We start from the raw sequence: 10951 nt of genomic DNA on the forward strand, positions 1-10951 counted from the left end.
ATCGCGAGGCTCCGTAAGGAAGACGTACTTAAAAAGGCAGAGTAATTGTTCAAGTCGACTTCCTTACCAGGTACTTATTTATTTTATGTTTGTTATTTTGAATAACTGCTAAAATGAAATAGAAAATACTTAGGTCACGATAATGTAAACATGTAATGCTGGTCTCTACCCACCCCCCTGGGTGTGAATCAGCTTATATGATCACCGGCTAAGTTTAATATTGAAAAATGTTATTTTTATTAATAAAATAAATTTTTGAATATACTTACCCGGTGATCATATATTAAAGGACCCTCCCTTCCTCCCCAATAGAGACCCAGTGGACCGAGGAGAAAATTGGTTCTTTGTTTACTTGGAGTACTAAGTACCTGCTCGACAGATGGCGCTGTTGATGTACACCCCCACCTGCATAGCGATCGCTGGCGTATTTTGACCGTAGGTTTTTCTGTCGAGCAACAGAGTTGCAGCTTATATGATCACCGGGTAAGTATATTCAAAAATTTATTTTATTAATAAAAATAACATTTATACATAAATACATATACCAAGGCACTTCCCCCAATTTTGGGGGGTATCCGACATCAAACAAATAAAAAAATGGACCTTTCCTCTCTACGTACCGCTCAGCTTGAAGAGGGACTCATCCGAGTTTGGCTGGTACTGCTAGGGTGCCACAGCACACCCTCTCCTGTTATCTACGACAGATGAAGCTTCATAACGTTGAATCCCCTACTGCTGCTACCTCCGCGGTCATCCAAGGCGACCGGAGGAAACAGCACAGCCTACTGGAACTGCGTCACAATCGCTCGCCATTCGTTCCTATTTCTAGCAAGCTCTCTAGCCTCTCTAGAAATAGGAATGAATAATTAAAATAATATAGTTCTGTAGTTTTCTCTACAGTATCTACTTCATGGTTTTTCAGCTATTACAGGGTAACCTGTAATGGAAGACCGCAATAGCCGAACGATTACTGTACTGAAATATGTTGTTATTACAGTACAGATTGCAGCCTACTAAGTTCCTCGTCCCTGGTCTTCACTTAATTCCTTGTACATTTTAAATTGTACCATCCAGTATATAATACTATAATAGTTTTTGTTTTTATTTTCAACAATCTTGCCTTCTGCGTCAGAAGGCTGAATACAGAGTACTACCTACATAATGTTCTGGAAGTTTTATTCGTGCTGTGATCAGATTGTGGAATGATCTTTCCAATCTGGTAGTTGAATCGATGGAACTTCAGAAGTTCAAACTTGCTGCAAATGCTTTTCCATTAAACGGGTTAACATAAGTCTCGTTTCAAAATTTGTAAATAGCTTATGAACTGGATTTAACATTGTTACTAATTTTTATATAGTTTATTTTGTTTTCTCTCATTTACAAGCTGTTAGTTACTAATCTATAGTATTTCCTTTCTACACAAGCCTTCTTTTCTTATTGGGGCCCTTGGGCTTATAGCAGTCTGTTTCCTAATTGTGGTTGTTTCTTAGCTATGATTACTATAGTCCATTTCTTTTAGCGAGGCAAATTTGCACCGACTCGCAATGGCACCCTTTTAGCTCGGAAAAGTTTCCTGATCTCTGATTGGTTAGAATTATCTTGTCCAACCAATCAACGATCAGGAAACTTTTCCGAGCTAAAAGGGCACCAATGCGAGTCAGTGCAAATATGCCTTGCTAAAAGAAATGGACTATAGTAATAATGATAATAGGATTGAGGTCAAGTTCAGTTGTATTTGTGCTTTTCCTAGAAATATTAACTTTCAGCATTGAAATGACTCGTGCTTCTTTGTTAAGTTTTCAGTACTGTAACTCAATTTTCCACATTTTATTATGATTCATAATTTCCTTCACTATTCAAATCCATAATGAAGAGCTAAAACATTCAGTTTTACAACTTAAACCTTTTACCCCCGGGATATTTGGAAATTTCCAACCCTTGACCCCCAGGGGTTATTTTTTTTTCCAGCACACTTTGCAGTATATTTTTTGTTTTAAATTGCTCTAACAGCCTTAATTTTTGTCATAGAGAGGTCAGGTTGGTCTCATTCTCTTGGAAAATGCCTGAATTTTCTCAAAAAAAATATCAAAAATATGCAAAAAAAAATTTTAAATTGCAATTTTTTGCAAGGACGTACTGGTACGTCCATGGGGGTAAAGGGGTGAGTTTTGTGAAACATACCTGTACGTCATTTTGGTGGTAAAAGGCTTAATAATCATGGAAAATATTTTTAATGTGTCAAATTTTTTTTAGGAGCAAAGCAGGGGTCCAGTCAAGCCAGAACAGGACTTACAGTCAGTTTCAGCCACCCTCATTTGAAAGGGTACATGCTTCAGGGAATCTTAAGCAGGTGCTTCAACATTGGAAGACATTTCCCACACCAGCAAAGGTATTTGAAGCAGAACAAAGATTTGCCAAAAAGCCAGAGGAGGAGGAGGAAAGGAGAGGCTTTACGAGGGTAGATAATCGTAGGCCCTATGCCTCAGGTGGAGGAGGTCTCTCCACTCCCCGTACTTTTAAGAGAAATCCAGCCCCTCCAACACCTAAGGAGGTGAGTGTCAAAACTTTTATTTGTTTCTTTGTTAAAAGTTTTATTTGTTTCTGTGTTAAAATTTTTATATGTTTCTTAATCCTGTCACGTTTAAATTTGTCTTATCAATATCGCTAAGGTTAAAAAAACAACTTTTTTTTAAAGAAATTTCATATTAGTGTTACGACTTATACTATGCCTTGTGTAGGAATGTAAATTTTATTTAAAATTTTGCAGTTTCCTTTTGATCCAAATATATTGATTTTTGACCATTTACTTTGTATATGTTTCTTACGGTGGCGGGAGATTTGCATCCCAGATATTTGCGTCCCGTTCATTTGGATCCCGGACAATTACGTCCCTGGACATTTGCGCCCATAAACTCAGTCACCATCCTCCCGTGCTCCCATTGGTTATCTTCTTACTCAGATTCTAGTTACTGCTATAAGATCCTCCTCTCCTATTGGTGAGAATCTACTCTACTGTATCCCATCAGGCATCTACGCGTTAGCGTTTATTTTCCATTTAGTTTCGACAGCGATATTTTATGCATTATCTTTGTGTTTGTTATTTCGCTTACATGACTACTATATCGCGTTGCGATATTTCTTAATTTATCAACCATGGGTCCCAAGAAAGTTGCTAATATACAGGGAAAGAAGAAGAGGATGCTTCCTATGGAGACAAAGATGGAAATTCTGTAATCAAGAAATATGAGGCTGGTATTCCGTTAAGTGTGATCGCCGAGGAATATGGCTGAAATTGGTCTACAATAGGAACGATCCTAAAACAGCAAGAGGAGCCACATCCATGATGAGATGGAGAGAGACTGCTGCTTGTTTGGATTAAGGACAACAAAATCGCCGGAGACATGATCGCCGAAACGATGATCTGCCAGGAGGTCAGCGCCATTTTTAGTGATCTCATGCTAGAAGAATGTTTGGAAGATTGAAAGACGTGCACGTGTTTAGGGGTATGGCTAACGGTATGTCTGATCATTTTTTGGTGGAAGGAAAATTAGTTGTAGCAAAAGAGTGGGGGAATAGAGTAGGTGGATGTAAAAGGGAGGTAGTGAGGATTGAAGAGCTAATAAAACCGGGGGTAAAAAGTAAATATCAGGAAAGGTTGAAAACGGCATATGATGAGGTGAGAGTAAGAGAAACTGGTAATTTAGAGGAGGAATGGAAGTTAGTAAAAGAAAATTTTGTCGGGATTGCAAGTGATGTATGTGGCAAGAAGGTTGTTGGAGGCAGCATGAGGAAGGGCAGTGAATGGTGGAATGAAGGAGTGAAGGTGAAAGTGGAAGAGAAGAAGAGGGCTTTTGAAGAATGGCTGCAGAGTAATAGTATAGAGAAGTATGAAAAATATAGAGAGAAAAAGGTGGAAGTAAAGCGCAAGGTACGTGAGGCAAAGAGGGCAGCTGACCTGAGGTGGGGTCAGGGATTGGGTCAGTCATATGAAGAGAATAAGAAGAAGTTTTGGAAAGAAGTGAAGAGAGTAAGGAAGGCTGGCGCAAGAATTGAAGAGACAGTGAAAGATGGAAATGGAAGGTTGTTAAAAGGAGAGGAGGCAAGGAAAAGGTGGGCGGAATATTTTGAAAGTTTGCTGAATGTTGAGGATAATAGGGAGGCAAATATAACTGCTGTTCCAGGTGTTGAGGTGCCAGTGATGGGAGATGAGAATGAGAGAGAGATAACAATAGAGGAAGTGAGGAGAGCACTAGATGAAACGAGAGTAGGAAAAGCATCTGGTATGGACGGTGTGAAAGCTGAGATGTTGAAGGAAGGGGGTGTGACTGTACTTGAATGGTTGGTGAGATTGTTTAATATGTGTTTTGTGTTGTCAATGGTACCAGTAGATTGGGTTTGTGCATGTATTGTACCACTATATAAGGGTAAGGGAGATGTGCATGAGTGTTGTAATTCAAGAGGTATTAGTTTGTTGAGTGTAGTTGGAAAAGTGTATGGTAGAGTACTGATTAATAGGATTAAGGATAAAACAGAGAATGCAATCTTGGAAGTACAGGGTGGTTTTAGAAGAGGTAGGGGTTGTATGAATCAGATTTTTACAGTTAGGCAGATATGCGAGAAATATTTAGCAAAAGGTAAGGAGGTGTATGTTGCGTTTATGGATCTGGAGAAAGCATATGATAGAGTTGATAGGGAAGCAATGTGGGATGTGATGAGGTTATATGGAGTTGGTGGAAGGTTGTTGCAAGCAGTGAAAAGTTTATACAAAGGTAGTAAAGCATGTGTTAGAATAGGAAATGAAGTGAGTGATTGGTTTCCGGTGAGAGTGGGGCTGAGACAGGGATGTGTGATGTCGCCGTGGTTGTTTAACTTGTATGTTGATGGAGTGGTGAGAGAGGTGAATGCTCGAGTGCTTGGACGAGGATTAAAACTGGTAGGCGAGAATGACCATGAATGGGAGGTAAATCAGTTGCTGTTTGCGGATGATACTGTACTGGTAGCAGACACAGAAGAGAAGCTTGACCGACTAGTGACAGAATTTGGAAGGGTGTGTGAGAGAAGGAAGTTGAGAGTTAATGTGGGTAAGAGTAAGGTTATGAGATGTACGAGAAGGGAAGGTGGTGCAAGGTTGAATGTCATGTTGAATGGAGAGTTACTTGAGGAGGTGGATCAGTTTAAGTACTTGGGGTCTATTGTTGCAGCAAATGGTGGAGTGGAAGCAGATGTACGTCAGAGAGTGAATGAAGGTTGCAAAGTTTTGGGGGCAGTTAAGGGAGTAGTAAAAAATAGAGGGTTGGGCATGAATGTAAAGAGAGTTCTATATGAGAAAGTGATTGTACCAACTGTGATGTATGGATCGGAGTCGTGGGGAATGAAAGTGATGGAGAGACAGAAATTGAATGTGTTTGAGATGAAGTGTCTGAGAAGTATGGCTGGTGTATCTCGAGTAGATAGGGTTAGGAACGAAGTGGTGAGAGAGAGAACGGGTGTAAGAAATGAGTTAGCGGCTAGAGTGGATATGAATGTGTTGAGGTGGTTTGGCCATGTTGAGAGAATGGAAAATGGTTGTCTGCTAAAGAAGGTGATGAATGCAAGAGTTGAGGGGAGAAGTACAAGAGGAAGGCCGAGGTTTGGGTGGATGGATGGTGTGAAGAAAGCTCTGGGTGATAGGAGGATAGATGTGAGAGAGGCAAGAGAGCGTGCTAGAAATAGGAATGAATGGCGAGCGATTGTGACGCAGTTCCAGTAGGCCCTGCTGCTTCCTCCGGGGCCTTAGATGACCGCGGAGGTAGCAGCAGTAGGGGAGTCAGCATTATGAAGCTTCATCTGTGGTGGAAATGTGGGAGGTTGGGCTGTGGCACCCTAGCAGTACCAGCTGAACTCGGTTGAGTCCCTGATTAGGCTGAAGGAACATAGAGAGTAGAGGTCCCCTTTTTGTTTTGTTTCATTGTTGGTGTCGGCTACCCCCCAAAATTGGGGGAAGTGCTTTGGTATATAGATAGATATAGATAGATGCGCGCTCAGGCTGAAATCGACGCAGAAGAGACATCGAAGCAGGCACCCTTAGAGTTCAAGGTTTCTCTGGGCCAGTTTGAAAAATTAAGAGACAGTCTGGCGTTCGTTCGGTGGTGCATCATGAAAAGGCTGCAAACTCTGACACGAAAGCGGCCGAAGCCTTTGTTGAGATGTTCGACGAGTTGACTGTCCATGAAGGCTACAGTCTCCACCAAGTCTTCAACTGGGACAAAACTGAAGAAAATGCCTCGTTGGGCATACATCACTGCATGAGAAAAGAAGCTACCCGGGCATAAGCCTATGAAAGACAGGCTTACCCTTACACTCTGTGCAAACGCAAGTGGAGATTGTAAGGTGAAACCCCTGCTGGTGTATCATTCAGAGGCTCCTCAAACCTTCAAGTCCCACAAAGTGATTAAGGAAAAGCCTTCGTTGATGTGGAGGTCTAACGCCAAAGCCTGGGTAACAAGAACCTTGTTCACTGAGTGGGTAAATCTTTTCATTCATCAAGGTTCTCTATCATCTGCCTAACACCCACACCTCCAGCGCATGGACCAGCAAGTGATTTCAAACTTTGAGAAACAACACAAAATATCTCTTCAAGAGATTTTTCGAAATCATAGAACACAAACCTCAGCCTTCATGAATCTTGGAAGGAGCATTTCGATGTTGTGATATGCCTCTGAACCGTCGATACAACTTGGTGGGAGGTTTCGAGGGGCACCCTGAACTCTGCGTGGAGGAAAGTGTGGCCTGATACCGTCTCCGCATGAGACTTTGAGGGCTTCCACATAGGCCAAGCTGAAGCTGAAGCCGATGCCAATGCCGAAAAGGTTGACGATCCTGAACCTGATGTTCAATCTGAGGTTGCCGCAATCGTTACACTCGGGGCGTCAATGGGTCTGGAAGTCGATGAGGACGACAATAAGGAGCTCATCGAGGAGTACCAAGAGGAACAGTTCTCATGTGGCGAGGAGGAGGAGGGAACCAACTGACAATGGCAGAAATTAAGGAGGATCTAGCTGGCTACCATAAAATGGTGGCTCTTGTAGAAAAGAGACACCAAGAAAAAGTTTTCACAGGTTGTCTTCTTAACCAGGCTAATGACATTTGTCAGAGTCATTTTAGGAACATTTTAAGAAGCAAGCAAAAACAAACTTCCTTTGGATTCTTTTCTTTTTTTTTTTTTTTTTTTTTTTTTTTTTTTTTTTTTTTTTTTTTTTTTTTTTAAGAGGCTTTCTATTCTAGTAGGCCCAGATGAAGCTGAAAGTGATCCAAAATGAAAGAAAAGTTCCAGTGACGAAAAAAATACATTATTAAATTTAGAAAGTACAAAATGTAAAGTAAAAAAAAAATTACAAAATTGATAAAAGGTCAAAACAAAAATAATTTCAAGTTTATTGTAAAGTTCGCTCACAAGGATGGTGAGGTTGCAGTCACTACAAGAAACTCTCAAGCTTGAGTGTTTCTCGAACCCCCATCAAACAGATACCCACTTTGAAGGAATAGCAATGAATATCGGAAAAATCTTGAAATAATATGATCCGGATAGCAAGGTTGGTAGCGTCACGGATTTCTACTGCAGAGGTCCCGAGTTTGGTTCCCGCCAGGGACGCGAATACCGTGAGACCTTCTACCGGGGGGTACTCCCAGGGTGGCGCCTGGGGGTGAGGTTAGAGGGGACTAGTGATAACTGCTGGCTAATGGTCGCCCGAGGAGAACGATGTAAATCGTCTCAGTGGAGACCTAAAACCCGCAACTTTAACTTTTTTTTTTAACTTTTAGTATATATATACCGGATTATTACAAGTGAAATTTTCCTTTCAGGTTATAGATTCTGGAATTCCCTTACATAAGTTGGGTGGCTTCATAGGTATGAATCGGAATGAATCCAGTGATGACAGTGATAGTGATTCAGTCACGGCAATGGAAGAAGCAGAAGAAGAGGTCACTCGTGAACACTCGTCTGGTAGAGGTCCTTCAAGAGTAATGCATTCCTTTAGTGCAACCCAGCATAATGCTAGCTCAAGATCAGTAGATTGCAATAGAGAAAGGTCAACCAACCAGTTTATGGGACGTCATCACAGCTCTTTAGCAAAGGAAATTACTGTATTGAAACGTACTCTTGTTGTTTGCAAAGAGACTGAGGTATCGCCTAGTAAATTGCCTAAAGTCGATAGAAATGCAGAATGCTACTATTGAATATGAATGTTTTTTTTATTTTGTTATATAAGGAAATGTTTTTTATAAGTGTTTTTTTTCTGTTATATGGAATATTTCATGAATAACTATCTTTTTATTTCAGTACTACATAGTGGTATCCATTTCTTATTGCATGAAAAATTTTATTTTCCTTTTATTTTGCCTTTGGAAAGATTAAAGGAAATGACATGTATTTTAGGTATGGAGCATTTTGAATGTGCTTGATAGCCATTCAGGCCTTGATTTTATTTTCCTTGTATTTTGCCTTAGAAAGATTAAAGGAAATGACATGTATTTTAGGTATGGAGCATTTTGAATGTGTTTGATAGCCATTCAAGCCTTGATTTTATTTTCCTTGTATTTTGCCTTTAGAAAGATTAAAGGAAATGACATGTATTTTAGGTATGGAGCATTTTGAATGTGTTTGATAGCCACTCAAGCATTGATTTTATTTTTTTAAGTATACCGCAGTTACTGCGGTACTCAAACGCATGCTCCTGAAGTATTTTTCTATTGCTTTCGATAATTGGTTTCTGTGTTTTGATCATATTACAACCACCTTCTGATGTATGTATGTTGATACAGTACTTTTTCTTTTCAAATCCTAAGAAATTATTATCTAATGTTATTAGATGATGATCATTAAAACCTGACACCTAAAGTAATTTCTAGAAGTGGAACTTTACGTCTCATCTTTGTAAATTTTATTTTGTATATTTCAAGAGGTATCTTTAAGGTTTTTAAGTTTTTTTTATTTTTAGAAAGATCTTTTAAGTTAATTTGGTATGTGTCATGGAAAGATCTGTAGTGTTCAAATTTTATTTTATTACTTTTTATTAATGGGATTTTTTTATAATTAGTTTATAAGAGATTTAAAGTTAGGTTGTTATTATTATTATTATTATTATTATTATTTCTGGGTCGACCTGTGACGGCCGGCGAAAAAGTCCTTCTTTGTACTTTTTCTGATATAAATCTTCCAAATATACCAGAGAAAATTAAAAGCATGGAATGCAGAGGTTACAACCCTCGCGCGAGCACCTTGTTGGTGTCGTATATCTAACAAGGGCGTTTGTAAAACACTATTCACAGGCTGTCTTCCATTTAGATAATCCCTTCATCAAAGGGGGAGGGCCGTGACAGGCCCTAGAGAATACAGTTGGGTTACCCTACCGACACCTACCACTCGCGCTCACCAGGTCATCCTTCTGTTTTGGACTTGCCCGCTAAGTTGATAAGTGTTTTGCCCAGTGTTTTTCGAAGTGATTGTCGTTAATTCAACATGACTGACGTTGATACTTCACCCTTACCAATGTTAAGTACCATAGTTTGTTTTGGCAGCTTTTGTCAGTACCGGGCATTTGTTCTGTTTCCAATATGGTGGTTTTTAGTTTTGGAAGCGATTGTCCTGCCGAGATATCGGCAGCCATTTTGGGTTATGTTCGCTTCGGTAAATATTCTAGTTAATTTTGCCCATCTGGTACTCTGTCATCTAGGTTATATCACTTACGTTTTATGGCCTTTTAGTGTTATCATTAATTTTTACTATGGTATTTATTTGCTTGCAAGTCCAATTTGGACCTACGAAGAATAGCGATTTAAAGAATAGCGAATTAAAGTTTAGCGATTTAGTCTGTTAGTTTGTACTCGCCTCAGAGGCTTCGATTTAGACTATATCCTCTCTTATTTGTTACGTTGTCGTTTTTCTTCGTTCTTGGTTATTACAATTACTAAGAAAAGCAATCAATTTTATTAATGTTCTTGTTTTATTGTGTGATGTTAGTTTTTTATTATGTAACCTTGAGAGCGAAACAGAGACTGCTCGTTCCCTGTTCTACAGATATGAGTTATCCCTTCTCTCGTTTTCTTTGTTAGCTCGAGTAAGAGAGGTGAATTTCCCGTTCTCCGTTTTTATACGATCACGAGTTATTCAGGCCTCCTCTTAGTATCAGAGTTGATGATAGTACGTTTAATATTATAAACGTTTTTATTGATGTGGTTACTGTTAATATAGCTAACACTATTAATAGGTACGTTAGTGTATGAGTCATTAATTGGGGTCGTTTTATACCGACACCCTTAGCTCTGCCTTGAGTTATGCTTAGCTCCGCCTTGAGTTATGCTCCGCTATATGGATACTCATTGGGTGAGAACTAGTTAACGTTCAAGAGCAGATTTTTGGAGTGCAACGGTGAAATCCGGCACTCGGACTCCGGCTGAAGCCTTTTACACACGAACCTTTGTCATGTTTGATCATAATTACACCGTTACGGCCGGCTTCACGGGAGATAACACAATCATTCATTGAGGTTAATGTTATCGTACCGGGAACGGTCACGATATCACGGTGACGGGCCTTTGCTACCGGATCTCCGGTACAAACAGAGATCAAGCAGATGACCAGAACCGGAGTTAACAATGTGATACCGATGAAGACTTCACAGTTTCATTATTACGGTCCCTTTTTCATCGAATCTCCGGCTTCACTGGAGATAACACAAACATTCAGTATTAGAGAATGTTATCGTACCGATGAGGATCACGTTTTCACGGTGACGGACCTTTGTCACTAGTTCTCCGTTACAAACAGAGATCAATCAGACGATCAGAATCAGGGTATGAACCCTTTTTCATAAATAATCACAATATCGTTATTACGATCCTTTTCATCGAATCTCCGGCTTAACCGGATATCGTACAGGCGATCAGCATTGAGGTTAACATTAGTTTTCCT

General features: G+C 39.8%; 1 protein-coding gene across 6 annotated transcripts in view; it reads left to right on the plus strand.

Moving 5' to 3' along the window:
• LOC137656743 (CAP-Gly domain-containing linker protein 1-like) overlaps positions 1 to 9116 on the plus strand; it is a 57856-nt gene extending 48740 nt beyond the window's left edge. For 4 of the 6 annotated variants that reach the window (XM_068390985.1, XM_068390986.1, XM_068390987.1 and 1 more), the window contains 2 exons: positions 2254 to 2551; positions 7843 to 9114. In XM_068390985.1, coding sequence (XP_068247086.1) covers positions 2254 to 2551; positions 7843 to 8217 — 673 coding nt within the window. In that variant the 3' untranslated portion in view covers positions 8218 to 9114. Of the gene's footprint in view, positions 1 to 2253; positions 2552 to 7842 lie in introns of all 6 variants that reach the window. The other 2 variants (XR_011047013.1, XM_068390989.1) reach the window with 2 other exon arrangements.
• The last annotated feature ends 1835 nt before the right edge of the window (positions 9117 to 10951 follow it).

The sequence above is a fragment of the Palaemon carinicauda genome, chromosome 17 (assembly GCF_036898095.1).
Source record: "Palaemon carinicauda isolate YSFRI2023 chromosome 17, ASM3689809v2, whole genome shotgun sequence".
NCBI classification, from domain to species: Eukaryota; Metazoa; Arthropoda; class Malacostraca; order Decapoda; family Palaemonidae; genus Palaemon; species Palaemon carinicauda.